Source organism: Galleria mellonella, unplaced genomic scaffold (genome assembly GCF_026898425.1).
Source record: "Galleria mellonella isolate WM207_F2 unplaced genomic scaffold, CSIRO_AGI_GalMel_v1 utg117, whole genome shotgun sequence".
NCBI lineage: Eukaryota > Metazoa > Arthropoda > Insecta > Lepidoptera > Pyralidae > Galleria > Galleria mellonella.
In genome coordinates, this window is record NW_026441980.1 from 6,634,015 (window position 1) to 6,655,958 (window position 21,944).

At 31.7% G+C, this 21,944-nt stretch overlaps 1 protein-coding gene across 15 annotated transcripts in view; it reads left to right on the plus strand.

The window, feature by feature from the left end:
• Positions 1 to 21,944, plus strand: part of LOC113511928 (polypyrimidine tract-binding protein 2) — a 530,476-nt gene that overhangs the window by 481,989 nt on the left and 26,543 nt on the right. For 13 of the 15 annotated variants that reach the window (XM_052896533.1, XM_026895658.3, XM_031913421.2 and 10 more), the window contains 4 exons: positions 446 to 592; positions 4,845 to 5,015; positions 13,385 to 13,504; positions 16,644 to 16,770. In XM_052896533.1, coding sequence (XP_052752493.1) covers positions 446 to 592; positions 4,845 to 5,015; positions 13,385 to 13,504; positions 16,644 to 16,770 — 565 coding nt within the window. The remainder of the gene's footprint in view (positions 1 to 445; positions 593 to 4,844; positions 5,016 to 13,384; positions 13,505 to 16,643; positions 16,771 to 21,944) is intronic. The other 2 variants (XM_031913418.2, XM_031913423.2) reach the window with 1 other exon arrangement.

Below are 21,944 nucleotides of genomic sequence, written 5' to 3' on the forward strand. Positions count from 1 at the left end.
ACTATTTTTAAGAGTTATTACAAGCGCAAGTGATATATCGATACCATTGAAGTAATGTCAACACACACTTTGCTCTTTTCACCTCGGCAGAAAGTGAATTTCATACAGAGCTACAATATATTCGGGCCACGGTTCGGGCCCGCCGCCGTAATCAAAAGGCTCTCTGGGGAACAATGGCGCCCACATCGGGGTTGGGCCCGATAAGCCTCGACAATTATACTACATCGACTTTTCAATTATCCAACTGGCTCTTCCTCGCGAACAATGCTAGGTTTATTTATGTATATTAGAACGGTCATTTTGTACGCCATTTAGACTCACTCTGACGATCTCGTGGATCTGTAATGACTGGATGATAATTATATAAGATTTCTAACTTTTACTGAAAATAATGTATTTGTCTGTAAATGGATTTATAATAATATATTTGTTTCTTTATCTACAGGTGAAACTGGAACAGAATGTGGGCAAACCATCCCGCGTCATTCACATACGGAACATACCCAATGAGACGACAGAAGCTGAGATCATACAACTTGGCTTGCCATTCGGAAGAGTTACGAATGTGCTCGTGCTTAAAGGCAAAAATCAGGTAAGAATTTATCATACGTCAATACAATGTTTCTATAAATAGCAAAATGCACCTTGTTTTATAGTAAGTTTGCTATGTAAGAGATAGTTGCAATAACCTCGTTCGAACACAAGTGGGTTGCATAGGCATACTCTCCGTAAATAGGCCGACGATTGTACGGCCTCTACCTACTTGTCTCCTGTTTTATTTTGCCTGTAACATTAGTAGATGTAGGTCGTGGTAACTGTACATGTAGTGAAATTATTAATATAACATATTGTAAATGTTATTAACATTGCAGTTTCTTATGTTTTGTTTATTTAAAAGAATATTCACTTTTCACGATAGGCTAACAAAGGCTTATTCGGAAACACAACAAGTGGGTGGCACAGGCACGATTTCGTCCGCAAATAGTCCGACGATTGTGCCTATCTATTTTGTTTCCATTCATAGTACACGTTAGTCAAATAATTTAGGTAATGGTTCCACTATCGAAAGGTGATAATGTCAAATGCACAACATTGTCGTAATGAGTTTATTTCAGTCATTTATTTTTCATATTACGTGTGTATAAAACACATACATCGCTGTAGAGATATTGTTCTAATTTTAAAGTAACAAATTGTATTACTATAGATTTACGTGTAGCAGTTATGCCTCTGTGACTGATTGACTTGATGGACTGATTGTAAATGCAACATTTATCTTTTACCATAATTTGTTTGATTTTATTGTTGGTTACTTGCATGTTTATAAAAATAATAAAGATAACTAGATACACCTAAAGGTATGAAATGACTTAAACGCAAAATTGCATCTAAAATCATGTTTGCCGGAAATTAAGGGGACGGCGATGTCTAAAATAAATTTCAATTTGGGTCGGGAGGGTCCAATAAATAAATGTTAGCTCCTAGATATATTTTGGCACAATTTTTCTTTTATTATTTTGCTTTTGTTTTTTATTATTTTATTGTATATATTTTGTGTATTTTAATCTCAATAAACGAATCTTTTTAGACATTATGTAACTTATATCTAAAAACAGATATTCATTTATGAGGAAAAAATAGATTTATTTGAAGTACAAGTGGTTTTCTAATAATATCAATACTTATAAGTATTTGAATAAATTAAAAATTATAAATTTATTAATATTATAGAAATATCTAATACGAAAATCGATACGAAACGAAACTTCTCTAAAACACGTTATCACATACATGTTTTTTCACCAAAGCTACTAATCCATCAAATGACATATCCACATTATCGGTCAAGTGTGAAGTACTTGAGACTACGTCCAAGCGGTTAAAAGGCGGCATCCAACCTGTTTTACTGCGTACTTTACGTCGAAACAGCCAAGGGGCACGTGCAATGTGAAATTTACGATTTTCCGCTGACAAATTAAAAATGAGTTAGTTTACAACCGAGAAATAAAATAATAAAAGGAAAATCCTATTAAGGGAAAGCAGTCAGCGCCGTCGGACGCCGCGACAATGTTATCCCTGCTAATAAATAGCCGGTATGACATCCACCCTCGTATATATCGTGGCGTGAAGGAAAACAATCTCTCTTCTAGCATGAGAAACAAGTCGAATCCCTTTTTATGAACGGTCATAGCCTCTTGCTTGCTTTTTGTTGCGAAATATTCCAGGATCTTTCTCTAAAACTCCGCTTCGCTCAAGGTACAAGTTACTGGAAAATATTTCACAAGATATACTCATTTATTGTCAGATATACCACATACATATACTACATACAAGTGTTGCTTTAGGATAGTGATATTAATAAATATCTATAAACTGATTAAATTAATATATATAAACAAAACTTTAATTAATAACTTAAAAACATCAAAACACTATTGCACTACCGATACAATTTAATCAAACTACAAGACGCTCTCCGCTTGATATTAATCAATGTAATGCTCTAGTGCTTTGGTCCTTTGTCGAATCCCAGGAGGATGATGAAAGTATCGTAGTTGATGGTTACCGAAGCCTGGGTCTCCGGTTACAAAAGCGCTGTCTGTCGAGAGATGGGCAAACAGCAATGTGAGTGGACGCCAACAATCGATTCTACTCTCGGTGATTAAAACGAAAGTGGCGTTGACACTATTTTACGATCGACACTCGCGTGACAGCGCTTTGGTTCATTTGCTGAACATACCAATAACGCTGAGATTAATCAAAGTGTATTTTATATATCGACATTTTAGTAAATATTCTAATAAAAATATATACAAGGCAACATTGATCATTTACAAAACTCAAACAAGGACTGAAACAAAAGGCATCAATAACAAATTCGCTCCTGAAAACTTTCTTCACAATTTAGAGAATCGAAATACTTGTTACCTTATCAGTTGCTTCGTTCATTGTTTCTTGCTGTACTTACTTACTATATAATACAAAATTATGTTTAAAAGAAAATCAAGAACATAATTAATGATATATTTATAAGGATTCACTGTTCTGCGTCTATATTTGTGTACTACTACTTATTTTTTGCCAACTTTTACCCGCGACTTCGTCCGCGTGATCGGGATATATTGATTGGCCAGGATTAAATGTTGCTTATATCTCATTTAGTGGGTGTATATTAAAATTTCATAGTGATTAATAAAACTGTTAAGGAGCTAAGTGGTTGTGAAGACATAAGTATATTACGCTATTACATTACTTCAGTCTATTTTTTGTTGTCTACATTCAAACGGTTGTTCACTTTTACTAAAATTTCTCTTTGTTTGATTGTTCCCAACAATTTATTTGTTAATTAGCAGCAAAGTATATTCTATTTACATTGCGGTTTAGCGGACAATTTTTGCAATATAAACACTGTATGTGGTTAACCATATTTAAATGCCTAAAGCAAAATGCAATGTACACAAAAATATGTTCTAATTATTTTATAGATTAATTTACAATTATATTATTCTTAAATCATAGTGTCAAATAAAAAATACACTAACCAAGTATTCGTATGATACGCCTTTTTTTATTATTTATTTATTATTTATATTAAATAGTATTCAATTAGTACAGTGTGTTTTACTATGGACATATTTCTGTTTGACTGTATATTTAGTGAGTAAAATAATTACTGAATGAAATCATAACTCGTTTGAGAGCAGTGCAGACAGCATACAGGAGATCTGTCGGTTATTTGACCATTCAGTTTATATATGGTCGGGCGGTTGAAGCCGATTAATTGGACTTCACAGAGCTAGGCAACATTGTTTGAGAGTACTCTGGTTGCTTAATGATGAGTTTGTATTTCACTTCGTGTTTATTTTTATTTTTGTATATATTAAATGGAAACTGTAACTATAAATAATTAAACTTAAGTTTTATACATAAAACCATAAAAGGTTTTAAAAGCTTTCTTGCTTTATTTTAAACAATTTTATATAAAGTTAAAGTGGTTTTTTTATAATAATTAAATCACTTAAACACTGACAAAATAATTACATTTAATGAATGAAACATGACAACAATTAATGCTTCTCTATATTTATTTTTGCATTCAAACTAAACTTTTTTAATACACATGTGCATAATAATCCGACGACTATTATATTATAAAAGTGCTAAAAGTCATAGTAACAATGCAATTATCGAATTCACCGTGTCATATATGTTTATATTTGTATATATAATTAACAACAACGCACATTAAGTTTTTAATAGATGATGATGGTTACCCCGCCTGCCTTAACAGTTTACACTGGCGGGGTACCAGCGAGGGATGATAGGTGTGAATGAACAGGCAGCTCAGTTAGCCTGTCGTGACAAAAACATCTGGAATTCCGCACGATGGTTTCAGGGGGAGCGCGGGGAGCTTGACCTGATAGAGTATATTGCTATCAATGAGACTGGTAGTCCGCATTACTAACTTCCCCTCCCCGCCCCTGTAATTAGGTTAGGTTACGTAATATGTCACACAACCAAAAACTAATAATTTTTATACAACTGATACTAAATAAGTAAACTGTGATGGAAGGTAAATACTTATGTGACAGTTAAACTATTTCCAAATTCATGCCACAAATTTTTGATTTTTTTTTTATTTTTTTAAACTTTAATCCTTATAATATATTATAATTGTAAAAGTGAGTTTATTACCACTTAATGCCTTAGCGGCTTGATCAGTCGTCATGAAATTTTATACAAATTTGGAAATTTGGAGAAAGATATTTATCCCACTCAATGAACATCAGGTCGAGGGTAAAGACAAGTACATGTTAAATTCTAAATATCTATTTGTTTGACAGGCATTCCTCGAGATGGCGGAGGAGATATCGGCGGTGGCCATGGTGGCGTACTTCGGCGGATGCGTGGCGCAGTTACGCGGGCGTGCTGTCTATGTACAATTCTCCAACCACAAAGAGCTCAAAACAGACCAAACACACAGCAACGCCGTGAGTGCCTTGCCTCATTCAATTGTATGAATATTATATATTTGATTTTTTATACTGATCTGTAGAATTGCTACTCTTTGTGATGTGATGCTTGAAAATTCTCTTTATAAGTGAAAATACAAGCTTTATGTTATCTTCCTGATGGGAAGCACCTACCGTAACATATGAGCGATCGTAACACCTTCCAGTGTTGCGAACGTCCACATGTTACCTGCATATTATTATCTGCACTTACGTATCCTCAATCTTATTTCAAAGCAGCTTTAGTAATTCTACTTATTACAGGAGTATTTTTACAAAGTAAATAATATATTTGACTAAGATCATCCACCTTACAAACGACGGCAGTCAAATAATATCCCGTCTCTAAGTTCCTACTTGGGTAGTAACATTTTACGACAAGTGTGTGTTTCTGTATCCTACCCATTTTAAAATAAAATCTATTTAAAATACGGACCAAGTAGTAAAATGTATGTATATTCATAAACATAGGTGATAAGTAAATTAAGGTATAATGTAACTAAGAAATTATATTGTTCGATAATTTTTTCCATCCATGGATTGATATTATATTATTATTGCTTTGCTAGTTGTCAAATTCGTAAAGGTAAAAAATTGGCAACGTCGATTTTTTACTTTGAAAAGGTAACAATTTTATCTCAGCTTTAATCTTTGGAAAGATGATAATTGAATTTGATAATATTCCTGTTTATTGTTAGCACATGAGCATTATTATTATCCCTAATGTGCTATGTACGTTTGTTTCTATATCCGATACGTAAATTGGAATTGCGGAATCAAGCTCAAATCGTGTATTCCTCGTTAATAACGTAACGATAGTTCAATTAGCCCTATTACAACTGTACAAGCGGATTATCGTAGCGTATGCGATGGGGCATAAACCGGGGTTACCAATTGGGAAATCCTACCCTGTGGCCTGCACTAGACCTGTTAATTTAATCTTTGTTAGAGGCATCAAGAACCCATAATTTAGATAACAGTATTCAATAAACCGGGACAACGTGAGCGACTGTTGGGATTTGATTGAGTTATGAAACTACGAGTGTTGTCTGTATATAAGCACAATGTGCGTGACTAACCTGATAATTTATTTAAATGTTACTGTTTAGTAATCCAAAATTATATGTATTAAATGCATCAACAGATATAACTATGTCGACGTTAGATAAAGTTAAGAACATTTATTTTAATGCTTAAAATAACACAAAGTTAAAATCTCACAAATTCTTGTCACTATTTATTGGGGTAATTTGGTCTCCCATAATTCGAAGATCTTTATTGCACGCAAATGTGCCGCCCATGTTGTGATTACTCAGGTGTCGTTGATCTATCGCGGCTTGTACATTACTTAATGCTTGCCAATTGACATCGACAGACATCACATCAGGGAAATTAGGGCAATGGGAACACGAAAGTGCCATTTCAGAATCTGTAATTTAGTCCCATCTGATGCACAGTTTTTAATTAATGTCAGTAGATTACCAATGCTGAACTTTAAATTAGTTGAACAAAAATATCTATACTGTAATATATGTACTGAAGTATTACTTTATAATTATCTTCTTTTTTCTGCCTTACAAAAAATGTAGATAATTTATTCCAATTTTACTTTTCCAATCTAGGTAAATTTTGAATAAGAGAATGTATAATCAGTAAACAAATAACTCTTCGTAGCTGGGTATAGTGATAAACCTCACAAAATGAATCTTTTCTATTCTTCCTTGGGCCTCGAATACGGGATAGCAATCAATATTTTCTGTAACAAAACACCCAATGGGAGGATTAATTAAAACGCTTAATTAGTTTCGTTTATCCAAGAAACCTATCAAAAACAACCCTCAGTCATCTGATGGCTGATAATATCGAGTGATGAGAAATGGTACTTACCTAAATTCAAGTTGGTATAGCTGAAGACGGTGGCACTCAAGACATTGAAGGGTTGTTTTGATTGGAAATATATAAGAAAAAGAAATAGGCCGTTATAATAATTTAATAGGTAGTAACAACTTATCTTTGTACACATATAGTGGATGATACAACACGACCAATGTGTATACAACCAATATTGCTGTTTGTGTTTAATAAATAGCAATAGTTTGTATGATCTAATTGTCAACAAGGCAAACAAGCGTCTCTGTCAACACTATGGCTAATTAATGTGATGATCAAACTGAAAACGGATACAACTAGGTGCCTATTATCTGTTTAACTAGATCAGTAAGTTCCGTGTTTAGTTTATATGATTACTATCGACATTCTATTAGTAACTAAGATCTTTAAGTTTGTTATCATTCAAAGTAACTTAAAAAAGACGGACAATTTAATTTTTTTTTTCTCATCCTTATTTTCTTTTATTAAGTAGCTCATATAAATGAAAATTAGCAGTTTAATTAAAAAATCTACGATTGTGAAGAAACTCTATATGCCCGCAAAATTCTTTAAAATTTTTCTCAATTATGCAATTATCATCATCAACATCATTATTGTCATTATATCAGCCTTTAACCATCCACTTCCAAATATAACCTTCCCCTTAGGGCTTTTACCTGTAGTTGCAACGCTTGGTAGGCAGATTGGCAATTCAAAAATGAAATTATCAGTTACTATAAATTAAATATAAATCGTGTTTGTCAAACTCGGTATGTATTCCTAGAAAGTTTCTATTTTGAGTATTTGATGATTATGTAGAAGCTATATGTCATACTTTGTGCTCACGGTGTAGGCAGAAAATTATATCTGTTTTTATTCTGAGACGTTATTACAGTTAGTCAACATTCAATAACTTTTAACAATAGCTTTTTGGTTCTAAATACCTATTCTTAATTTGCTCTTGTTTATTTCCTGTTTTGTTGTATCTTTTTTATTAATCTCCGGTGCAATAGTGAAGTGTCAAAAGATCCTTTCTTTGTATAGAGCTGTTCCTTTTAAATGATGAAGGTTTAATTAACTAATATTGTAGCAACTTCTTGATAGAATTACATATTACCAAAATATTATTTAAAATATTTGTACTTTATTCCGCTCGTTATTTTTGTTATTGCGATTTTTTTTCTTTATTTATAAATGTACATTACTAGCGCCTTGAATAGATTACGTAATTTCCTTCCTGTTACTACCAAAATTGCGCTTGCACACTCCTTACTCCTGCCGATTCTTAATTATGCCAACTCCTGTTATTTAGACTTTACTGAGGAGCAATTAAACAGGCTTGAGCGTCTTCAAAATTTATGTATTCGCTTCATATTTGGTCTTCGCAAATATGATCACATTTCTCAATTTCGTACTCAACTTAAGTGGCTCCCTATCCTTTTTCGTCTTAATTTATGTATCCTATTTCTACTTTACGTAATTCTTTTAATCCCATTGTTTCTGATTATCTTAAAGACTGATTCGTGTATCTCAGTGAAGCCAATGGCCATACTTCACTCAGTGTCAACAACCTCCGTCTCAAATTTCCCACTCACTCCACTTCCTTCGTTCAATCTCTCGCTAGCTTTAAAATCTTTATGAAATCCTATCATCTCTTCCTTTAAGTACTATTTTCCCGTGTTCTGTCTTCATCTTCCAGTTTCACTCTCTCCTGTTGTATGTGTGCTTTTAAGTTTGTGTATGTTGTGTATGTTATCATATATATATATGAATATTTCCTATATATACAATATAGGAAATAAGCAAGGCAATTTACAAACACAACGATACTTACATATATACACACACACATACATATACATATCAATCAAACAAAATTATATAATCCCATGCATATATGTTAAATATGTACCCAATATATATTAATAATTATAGGCACAATATATTTGTTTATATATAATAGTGCGCCACCTACTCTTTGTCTTTCTTTTTTTTCTCAGTGTCCTTTACCCAAAGGTTGTCTGGAAGAGATTGCTTAGCGATAAGGCCGCCTTTTGTGTCATTTCTCATTCCAATTAAATGTATTTTCTATTTTATAAATGGTGCAGTAAAGTATAAAATAAAATATACGATTTTATTATTGTTTTCATGTAGTATTTCTTATAAAATTAACCAAACTGTTATTTAAAAATTAAAACACGGTATTTAATATAAATATATAAAACCATGACAAAACTGAAGTACGATTGTGATACCATTAACAATTCACAAGGGGAAATCTGTAGTAATAGTCACGTTCCTATAGTGGACTTAATCCATTATAGCTACGCCGATTTAGGGTTCGTTGTTTAGTAAATTGCAGGGCCCTCGCCCCAAAAGACCTCTGATCCCTGATTTAATTTCAAATCATCTTACATCTCTCAGATTATACTATGTACCATTGTCATTAAGTTGATATTTTATATCTGGGTATTTAACATCGCAACCAAACTTGACCAATACTATTATTAATTATTAAAGTAACAGATTTTTAAAGTTTCTTATTACTTAATAAAAAATACTACTTAAAAGCTTATAAATAACATCAAACTATCTTACATCGACTTCAAAGGCTAATTCGTAAAAGTTTTTTTTAATGGATGATAATGCGATGGTAACCCCGCCTGCACTAACAGTATACGCTGTGTAGAATAAAAGGGCATGTTAGTTAGCCAATCGTGACGAATATACCTGGATTTTAGTATTATGATTTCCAGGGGGGACCACGTGGAGGTTGATCTGACAGGGTATATTACTAGCAATGGAACTAGTAATCCGCATTACTAACAATCCCTCCCCCACAGAAGTCAGTATTAGTTTCCCTCGATACCTATATCATTCTACATTCGCAGCAGAATATTTTCTTAAACAAAAAATATTACTACTGCACTTCAGTCTTATTTTATTGCAAATAATTTCTGCTAAGATTAACTTTAAAAGATATTATTATCTCAGTACAGATTATTCGAAGAAAAGAGATGTACCTACTGCGTGCGTCTGTCATCCCTGTTTCCTTCCCGTTGGCTCTCGTACCTTATAATGATGTGACTCGTACCCTCCCGCCAACATCTCGTTATCATTATTGAGGATTTATCCTTCGTGTCTGTATCAGACTCGAATGCTTTATTTTAAAATTTTCATGTATTTATGTTCTTACTGATCCCTTTTCCATTGCTACTATTGGTCAAAATATACGATTATTGTATCACACCAATGGCTGTTTTATTACTATTTCATAGCTAATGTATTTTGTTTTTGTTGTATATTTTTTTTAAAATATCAACTAATAATTCCTTCTGTCCGAGAAATACAAAACAATAAAAACGTATTGTCAAAGTTGTAAATATGAAATGATTCTGCCATAGCTCGAAAACGAAACAAAACTTCCCCGTTTATTTATTTATACAAAGTCCATAGTACCTAGGAGTGTATAAAAAATACGTGCATAAATATATAGTCAGCTTTTATATATTTATTGTATGTGAAAAAAAGTGAGAATGTTAAATATTCAGGTGTATCCTATATAGATATGAATTTATATATTAGCAAATAACATTGTATGTATATCTACATCTATAACGTATCATATTAGATTATATATTTTTATTTATATTAAATAATAAAACTTACTTCTAATGTAGCAGGTAACTAGAACTAATATTACTAAATTAAAATTTTATAAACTTAGTCTTTGTTATAATTATTTCTTAAGTCTTAATTAGCATTCAGTTTTATATTATTAAGTACTTAAAAGTAAGTTGGTAGTTGTATAAACTATTAAGAGATATCAAACGATGTCCTTACAACTAATGATGTTACAAATTCATGATCTCTTTGTATCAATGGCGCGCACTATTAAAACTTATAATGAGCAAGTTTCGAAGAATGTTCACAGACTTGCGATAGACGAATGTACGTACACTTAGTCAGAGACGTGGACGACATACATCCAGTTAGATTATAGTTGTCAAGGCGAAGTGATTTATTAAATCCAAAGTAAGGCGCATTTTATAACTTAAAGAAAGTTTGCTACGATTCCTGGTTTTGTCGATTATCGCTGCATTTTATCAGACGTCCATTAAATGCAGAGCTTTGATCAATCATGCGATGCTACAGGTTTTTATATAGTGAATGAATGGAGTTCTCGAGCTACGGACGAAGTTATTTTGTCGCATCACCAACGTCGCTACGTTGCTCGGCGTCTGCCAATGGTCGCGGTGAAAGATTGCGCGTCCCGAATAAGACCTTTTAAATAACTCGAGAGTTCGGCGCGCCACTTGCTCTGCTGACACGTAAAATATTTCAGATCGAATCGCGTTCCTGAATACTACTGCGTGTTCCTTTTGCAAGATTACTTATTTGGATTTTTCTCTGTGTAAACTCTTACACGAGTCGGAGATAACATTTTATGTTCAGAATTAAAATTCTTTTTAAATTAAATGTTACTTAGACCCACTAAAAATACGTCATGATCATTTATTGCATATATAAATTGATTATGAATATAATAGATTATAATTTTAAAGACTTTTTTATTGCTGTTCCAATTTGTTGTTCATGCAACTTGTATTTGATAGCTTTGCAGTAAATATGCCACCAATAAAGGGTACAGGAAAAGGGAGGCAAGTCAACCCGAATTTGTACCGAAGCCTTTGCCGTCGGCGGCAGGCTTACCATGACACGGTTAAAGCCTTATTTTTGTGTCTGGCCTGCCCGCTTGTCAAGCCAGCGACGAGTACAAAGCCATGTGAAAATATAGGATCAAAGTATGCCGCAGGCATACATACGAATATTATAAATATAGTCTACATACACGTATGAAGTATTAGTTTTCGTAGTGTAAGATAGCCCTTACGATTTTTGATAAGATGATTTTAGTAAACTACGTTAACGCTGTATCATATTACGTAATATTTAAATGGTAACTACAGTGCTATGTTTCTTTTTGGATATTTTCGATATTTTTGTAAAAACTGTGTTATGAATATATCTTCTTGCTTATCTATTAAAGAAAAATTGCAGTTCTGACCTAAAGACATAAACAAAACTATAAACATTGCAGAATATAGATAGTGTGCTAGCCATGACTCTGCGGAGAATTCATTTAGGTATGTCTCAAATTGTACCGATTATCTTAATATTTAAACTGAAACATACCTACAGAGCACGCATAACCGCTTCATGAAGTTTATAGATTACATCGTTGTGTTAACCTACAGATGCTACAAAGTAACGTTTTGGTATTTCGTTTTAAAATAAATTTTACTCTATTCAATATCTTTCACTTCGTTTACTATTTTATTTATTTGTATAAAATTATATAAAACGCATATATGCTACAAACCTTCTATATGATAAAAATATTAGTATTCAATTCAGTTAAATACTGAATATCCTTAAATATATTTACATTAGACGTTATAAACATCTTACATGCACTTAGTCCGAGATCCATATTGTCCCATATACTCGAAGTAACAAAGTAGACAAATTATACCCGGACGATACAAAATAAGTTTATGGGACCCCTTTGTTTGATGTGGTCAATGTTATCTGTCTATGTCGGCACTCGAAGGTGGCCCACGCGTGCAAGATAACTCCCGTCTAGTATTGCGTCTCATTGTTTGGCAAGTTACGAGACCAGACATTAGTTTTTGTACGTGACCATAAATGTTATATCCTCGGGAGAATACCTTACAATATTGCAAGCGTATGGCTCTTACTATGTTGGTCCGGGGAAATAGAAAACGGTTGTGAAGTTATACGTCAGACTACTAAAACAATTTTTAGTATAATGTGTTTCCTCATTGATCTTTCAAGTTTGCTTTATTAATTGAAACAAAATTCGTGCAAAATAAATATGCAATACCTTTGTTTTATGTATTTAGTGTACTTAACCTACTTAATCCGTAATCAAATTTGGTGAGGTTGTCCATAATGGACTGTGAACGGGGTGGGAGCGTTTTTGGAATTAACTAGCGGCTATTTAGTCAACATAAAACGAAGATAAATGTGAGGGGTCGTTTGTCTTATAGAAGTGGCCTTTTAAATGCCTTTGCATTTTCATGGATTTAGAATGCATAACCGTAAATATTTGTGTCCATATTTATAAAAAAAAAAATTTTTTAAATAGTACCACCTAATTTTATCAAAATCTAATTCATTATTTACACATGATTAATAACGTTCAATTATCTGACTCTTTTGTAACTTTTTCATATAAAACTTATGTTAATTAAATAATACATTATTTAATCTAATTTTTCTTTTTCTTTTTATTAACCATTTATATAAAATGCAATATCCTTTCGTTGTTCTTATCTGCGTTAAATATTTTTGATGTTTTATAGACAGAAACTTTGTTTTATAACATTGTAACAACTAATTGCAAATCTTAATCATTTATAAATGTATCAGCGGTTTTCTGTTCTTTATAATAATATCTTGTATTACTGTTGTTTTAGTCGGCGTCGGCGCAAGCGGCGTTACAAGCTGCACAAGCAATATCAAATAGTGCGGGTGCGGCGCTCGTAGCCGGCGCCGGCGCAGCCTTGCAACCTGCAAACGGTGGCACAGAAATACAGGTATGTTATCATAAAACTCTAAATGTTAAACTTCAAAGAACAATAAATTATTTTTAAAATATTAATTTGGTAATTAAATTATTTTACACATTATAATGGTAATCATATTCCGTAATGCAGAATTAAGTACTAGACGAATTGAGTATAATATCTGTAATTTTAAATTGTAATTTTAATTTAAGTTTTTAATTGTAAATATTCTAATAAGAATATTTACCGATCATATTAAGCTTATTTGTTAAATACAAATTCGATAACCTAGATATCTTTATGTAATAATAACTTTTGTCATGGATATCAAGAACTGTTTCGCTAACAAGATTTGCTTATTTTCCAAAGAAACCTATTTAATTTCTTTTTTCGTAAACTTTTTTCTCCTACATTATTCGTTATATTTTGTTTAGTTACAATTGTAGTTTTCTTTTGTAGTACTTTAGATGAATTTAACAACTTATTTTAGCTCATACCAAGAAATCTAATGTATGATTTAACATTTTTTGCAGGTTACTAAGTGAAAATATTCACTTTGAAAAAGCTTTGTATTACCATGCTCTTTATTAGGGAGCTTTTAATGTAACGCTAATTTCGCTGTTAACTATACGAGAACCTTTACTATAGAGGACTCCAGTAGTAGTGAAACAAAAAATACCTACGTTAGTATTTTTCAGTTCCAATTTTAAAACATTAAATTGTTTTAAACCCGGTTATAGTATTAATAAGTCAGTTTTGAGAACAATAGTTTTGAAGCGGAGTGGAATAAGCTAGTTAGATTAAGGTGTATTTAATAAGTAGTTTTGTTGTACGAACATAGACAGATGGTGTTGCCAACTGTAGATGAAATAACATTTTAAAAGCAGCAACATTTTAAATGAGCATTAATATACGAAGTTACCTCCGTTTAATTTTTTTTTAATCTAAATTAATAGCTAGTACTACATTGTTAATAATATATAGGTACTTTACTATTCAAAATAATTTAACTCAAATATTTACAGTATACTTGAATAAATTGAAGGAACAGTTTATAACAATAATTTTATATATAATATGTATTATGATTAAAAATATTACTAATCAGAATCTTAAATCGAATCAAAATGTGTCATATCTCTAAAATGAAAATTTTAGTCGTATATAGAGAAACTTATTCAAAACACCAGCATGAATTACAAGTGTAGTATATTTTAATTAAGACTAAGTAAAATTTGGTTATTACTGTTCCCTAATATTACAATTATATTATTATTTATTTATTTATTCGCTAGAAATCATGCGTATATTTCTCTCTACTCTCATTTTATTTGGCAGACGATTCTTAACATAGTATGTAATCACAATCAATATATACAAACTGGGTATAGTAAGAATGCCATATTTTGTGAAAAAAGTCCTGCAAGACTGCCACTGCGGAATCTGAGCGTAGTTCTAATTTCTCTTTTTTGCAACCTGAAAGCCCTTTCCACATTATAATTATAGCTGTTTACCCACAGTTTAATTAAACTTTTTAATCTATATAATTAATTTTAGAATAGGTTTACCGCATTCGAGTAATTTGACACTTCCCTAAGGTTAACTGAAAGAGATTGCTTATAACATTAAATCCGCCTTGTACACATACATTTACTAATAAATAAATAAATAGGATGGTTTCTAAAAATTGATCCCATAGTCTATCAATTTAAAAGTTATATAGCTTCTTAATAATATTATACAGAGCACATTGTAAATATTAAATACGCCCCATTATTAGATACGAAACTCAAACTAAAACCACTAGTCCGCTTAACAGTAAGCAAAGCTGATTACAAAGGCCACCTTAAATATTACTAACTTCCTCCCGAATAAGATTTCGAATCCCAAGCGGTTACTGAGACTAAGACGTCGGAAGGTACTGTATTACTGCACGGTGCACCGTGCATACAATGACAGGTTAAATAGCGATCGTTAGATGTCGCCTGGGGCTACGCTTACCAAATGGGACCGATCGGTCAATTTTCGTATCAGTTTTAGCTAATCGTATGAAAATATAACATTTCTGTACATTTAGCTTATACTGCTATATTTACTAAAAATTTCTTCCAATTTAGAAAAAAAATCTTATACTTCTATCAATGTATTAATATAAAGAAAGCCAAAACGTACTAACATGAACTACAACATAGATTTGGGAATATTCTATATAGTGTTTCTTTTTTACTTTCTTTTCTTATACCATTAAAGTGCAATTCTTTTTTTTAATACGAGTTTTAATATTTTACAACAAAACAAATGCAGTTCCATTCTTTTTTACGCCATAACCATTGCACTATGTTTGCTTTTATGTGATCTCCGTGCAATGAATACGTTTTCTGCAACGGCCATTCTGCGATATCTAATGGATAAAATAGTAACGAGTTGTTTTAGTTTAATATTTCAGTCTGTTTCAATATATATAACATAATGAAAATATAAACAAAGGAATAATTGAACCAACTGTAAGTCTGCTGATATTCAATAGTAGTACAAATAAAAATCGATTTATTTCATTGAATGTTTCTATTTGTTAATAATTTCATTTGGAAAGTGTTTCTTTGAGAATTAAAAACAAATTGGTTTTCTTTCTATAAAATTATCATGAAACAAGTATAGTACCTTAGTATAGTACCTCAGTATAAAGAACTACTCTATTTTGTGTTAGTACTATTGTAGTAGTATTATTACTAGTCAATACTCTCTGCACTTCTTTATCATAATTATAATTATAATCATATCAACCTTTAACTATCCACTGCTGAGTGCGAGGATCTCCTAGGGGGGTTTTGTCAGTAGTTGCCGCACTTGGCAGGCGAATTGGCAACCGCAGTAAGGCTTTGGAGATGTTTTAAGAGGGACACTGCTACCCTTCTCTCGCCCTCCCTTAGTTGCCTCTTACGACACCTACGGGAAAGGAAGGGGCGGTCGATTGTATGCCGGAACCACACTCTATGCACTTGTGCACATGAAAATAAATAAATAAATAAAACAGTAGCCTACTTTGCCCTATACTTGATGTCCGTTATCGGATCCGATTATTTGGTCGTAAATCAGCCAGCACAGGTACCCAATACTAAAAATAATGTTTTAACTGTGTAATTCTAATTGTCAAATTTATTGTTTACAGGGTGGTCCTAACACAGTACTGCGTGTGATCATAGAACACATGCTGTACCCCATAGTTCTCGATGTTCTTTACTCTATCTTCCAGCGGTATGGAAAGGTGCTCAAGATTGTCACATTTACTAAAAATAGTAAGTTTGCTTTTCACTTTTTACTTTAGATCATTGTTATGTATTGTCTTGTCACTGTAATATGCATGCCATTTTGGTACTTTTTGATATTACTTACAGAACTATTTTATACAGAAATTAATAATGTGACGAGGCTCATATTATTTACCTACATATACATTTTTAGCTCGTTTACACATAAAAGGACTATTTATATTCACCTGATATATTATAATAACACATATACAATATACATATATCATGTTTAATAAAAGATAATTTTTAAAAGTAAACATCATAATATTAATTCCTATTAACATCAATTTCCAGTGAACACTTATGATGTCAAACAATAAAAAGAAATGAAAAATGGCGGTCTCCTCCATTCCACCTCATCGCGGAACGAGGAAGCGGCTAAATTGAAATTAAATATTAATTCGTTTTCATATAATTTCAAATTACCTACCGAGTTGCAAAGGCATTGTAAGCCCGTAAAAACTCAAAACATTAACCATTTGCATATTAATTCGGCGTAATTAGGTGCGTTATTCGCGAATCACTATCGCGCTCAGCAAGCTTTCATCGGTGCCTCGGTGTGTTCACTAAACCTTGCAATACAGTGACTAAAACAACTATTAATAAATCAAATTGGAGCGGGCTTTGAAATTAATTTTGTGCGGGCGTGTTATAGTGATAGATTTACCAAACATAACACAGGCCGAAAATCCAAGGGCGCAATCCGTTTAAAATTTAAATCGTACCCTCATGCATATCCTAAATAAATCCGGTAGCACATAGGAGGCAGGCAGGTAGGTAGTAGGTACATATTTGATAAGCTCTCGGGCCCGCGGGCTGCGCGGCGTACTGTACTGCTCACTCTCGACTAATTATACTGGTACACCTAGTGGAGTACCTCGAATCAACTTTATTTAAAACCTCACCGGACACTGCCCCCTGGAGAGGATTCTCGTGCATAAATTTCGCTGAAAAATTATATGCCTTGAAATTTTTATGCAAAACTGAATATTTTGATAATGGCTAAGAAATACAGCTTTTTATTTCTTAGTTATTATAATTTCAATTGAATTAAAATTAGTTTTACTTATAAAGTAAAATTTTATTATAATATTTTTTATAATAACACATCCGTAATGAATTAAATTGCTTCATAACTCAATCAAAGAAAATATATTAAATACATATTTCTGCAGGCCGTAGAAGAATTAAGAATTAATTGTAAATAGCCATACCTACTCGAACTGTTGTTTTTACCTTTCTTCTTTTTATGAGATTCCCATATTCTTTTTCATATTATGATGATTAATATGAAATTAATAATGAATTTGATATTTCATCTTTTACATTTTATTAAGAGAAAATTAATATTATTTAGTTTAACTGAAAGTCCGAAGCTTTTATTATCTTATTTTGAAATACGAACGCATGTAATTAACATTTGATTTTTAAATTTCATTCCATAACATGGGTTTTTATAGAATTTGTTTAATTTAATATTAACATTCTACTTCTGAACACGAGTCTTTCTCTATGAAAAGAGGCTATTAGCCTACTATTAACATGCTGCTTAAGCAATTAAGTACAGGATTTTATTTTGCTTTTTCCTTCTCTTGCACTATTGAGTTTTATTCTCTTAATCATATCTTGCTATTTCTGGGAGGAAAGTAATTAGTGACATGTTGCATTGTTATTCCGTCATCACAAGGAGTTGGACAAATTAATTATACATTTCAAATTAATATAATTTTTTTGTGTTCATATTATAAATCTCTGTAATTTGTTAGTGCTTTGAACAATAAACAATAAAGAGTTTCATTCTTTAAATTCTAATTATACCACAACTGTAATAATCATCACTTAGGCTACTATTGCAAACGACGTTTACTACCTGCCGTATTTCTATTTCTGATTCTACCTTATTTTAGGGTATATCCATTACGACTGCAGAACATTAATTTTCGTTTAAACATTGTAAATCAGCGATACTCTTATTTAATTAACCATTTGAGATTGGCTCATCGATTTCCTCGTACAAATCCAAAATACGTCCCGTGTGCTCTACACTGAGTACACAGATCAGGGCGCACATAACTTGTCGGTATCACGACGGCACCTCCACTAATGCAGCATTTCCAATTTCCGAACGTCTCTCCCGACCTCGTGCTACGTGGGAACGGTTGTTTGCTTTTTACCGCATTCATCATTGTCCAATTGTATAGGTTTATCTATCTTTGCATTTTCAATCGTACTTTTTGTTTGTACTATAATTTAGTAGGTTTTGATATACGAACTTTTGAATTATGTCGTTCCATATCTGTGTATAGGAATCTTACAGTAGAGGTAGAGAGAACCGATTACCAAATACATCCAACCAAATGCATATCCATATCTACATCTCTTACTTCGTCCACATTCATTTCTTGTCTTATGCATGTACGTTATTTCCGGACAGACTCTTGATTTCTATCTCCGACAGTATTATAGGTATGTCATTTGCATCCTTACACTTTCTCATTGTACGAATATATGTTATGTTGTATATATATGTTTTGTTATCCGTTCATGCGATATATAATTGAAAGCTATGAAAATATTAAATTTCCTATAAACGAGTAAGTAATCGATATATTCTGTATTTCATTGAACCAAATGAAAGAAAAATGAATTATAGAAATATTATATACAAAACGTACGTACAAAATATTAAACAGCCACTTGAAAGACTAGATAACTTTATCTCCTTTCCATCAATTCAAATTTCGTATGTTTGACAGTGATGGATTGTTGTATAAATTATGCGAGGTTTATTAATGTTATAGATAGGGGTAGATCTAGAGGTGTATTATATTATTTATATATATTTGATATTTAATTTGAAATTTGTTTCTTTTGTTATTTTTATATTATGTTGATAATTTAGGTATATTCGTACACATTCCTAATACTGGAATTATTAAGAAATGCTAAACAAGTTTTTTTTCTTATACCATGATAGTAGCAAACAAGCATACAAACCGTGTGATGGTAATCGGTTACTGCAGCCTATGGACCCCTACAACACTAGGGATGTTACGTGCGCGTTGTTGACCCTAAAGAAACCTTAATATACCCTTTTAGTTGAAGATAAATGTAAATGGACATCACAAAATAAAACTATAAAATTTAAATATTATTACCTGATTGCATATTTATATATTGTTGATTATTTATTAATTTTTATTATTGTTATATCAATTAGTTCTAGTTTTATTTCTTCAGACATAGATTTGTACAATTTTGCTTTTATATGAAAAAAGTAACAATCCAATTTTTATCTATTCAATTCCAAATTCCGAAAGTATACAATTTACATAAACTTCATTTGAATGCATTTTTATTGGTTTAATTAAAATATTAATTTCAGTCCTAAATCCGAAGCAATAAATTAGCACTATTAAGAAGGCATTATTTTCATATGCAAATTAAAAAAATAATGGAGAACTATATTTCTTACTTTATTAACTCGTACAGCCTTGTCTAGTATAACTTTTGAATTTTGCTATAACTTCTAAGCAAATAACTAGAACTTGCAGTCTTGCGATTCGATACTAGCCGACTGAAAGCATATCGGATACGTATAAATCCCCACTTCAATTATTATACCTCGAAGCAAATACATAATATCATTCGGAATTTCACTTTCTTCATTATACCTACATTTAGCGTCTTCTTATTTTCTAATGTTGTTTTCATATATAATTTTTAGTTTAAGCAATATTTTTATATCGGACAATTATATTCATTTTAAATAATTATAATATTTATTTTTAAATATACCTTACGATAATTTATTTCTATATTTATTTATCTAAATCTGTAACTAGGCTATCTGTAAACGAAAACTATTGAAATTGATGAAATTTGGTACAACTTAACACCGGAATTAATTAAACCGGAATATAGGATTAACTGTAATGTCTAAATTCCACGAAAAAATAAAAATATTCGTGACGTAGCTAGATAATATTTGAAAGTTTGAGTATTGCGTTCATATATTTATTTTTATACAAATAGCGAACCGTAAGATTTGTTAAAGATTTTATTTCTGAACATTTTATTTTATAAGATCCGAAAACATATTTCGGCGTCGATTATTTCCGTCAGGGCTGTAGACCCTCTGAGCCGTAATCAATCGCTACTGTAAATAAACACGCGGCTTCCACGATTTGTGAGATTTAATATTTTACCTTTATTTATATTTACACATTCAACATCAAAGCCTTATAACTTTAATCGGTTAGAAGTTGTTACTGATTTGCCTTGCTTCTCCGTGCGTACTTTGTGGTTCACATTATCCAATAAATATTATGGTATTTTATTCTTCGATTAGATATACACAAATTAATTCAATTTAATTCATAGCCAACATTTAAAAAATTATCCTCAATAAATCAACATCTATATATATATATATATATATATATATATATATATATATATATATATATATATATATATATATATATATATATATATATTATTCGTCATTTGTATTTGAAGTAAATTTAAGTTTTATTTACTGGTTTAATTTTTAATCTCAATTATAATATAGTCCGTACATTATTCAGTGTTTACAACGAAATAATTATATCTTTATCACGCCTTGGTCAACTTTGGGTCATTATTTGTAGTGTAAATCTGGTTATCAGTGATAGATGCTTTCGAATCGATCGAAAAATAAAAATACTCGTTAGTTCTGGTGAGACCTGACGAGAGGTTGCCGTCAAACGCGTTCTTAATCCCGAAACAAATCTCAATGAAGAGCGCGGAGTCCCCGTAATCCTACCCCGTCCGCCCCTACCCAACCCCCGATTGGCTTTATTAAGGTGTAGCAGACCGCTACAATTATTATGCGTCCCCTGTTTGCGGTAGGTGTCGTGTCTGTGTCGCCGTCAGATTCCCGTAATTAAGGATTTGATTCGGCAATTGATACCATCTTCTATGTATCTTATGTTGGGTAAGATTTTAACATCATGACTTTTGTTATTACAAATTCGAATTAATATGTTCTTGTATACCTAAATGATATATATGTGTGGTGACGTAGTAAGAATACAATAAATCACCACTCCTTTTCGTCCCCATGATTTCGTCGTGGGATGCGACTAAAGGTACAATGTACGAGAAAAGAAAAACTC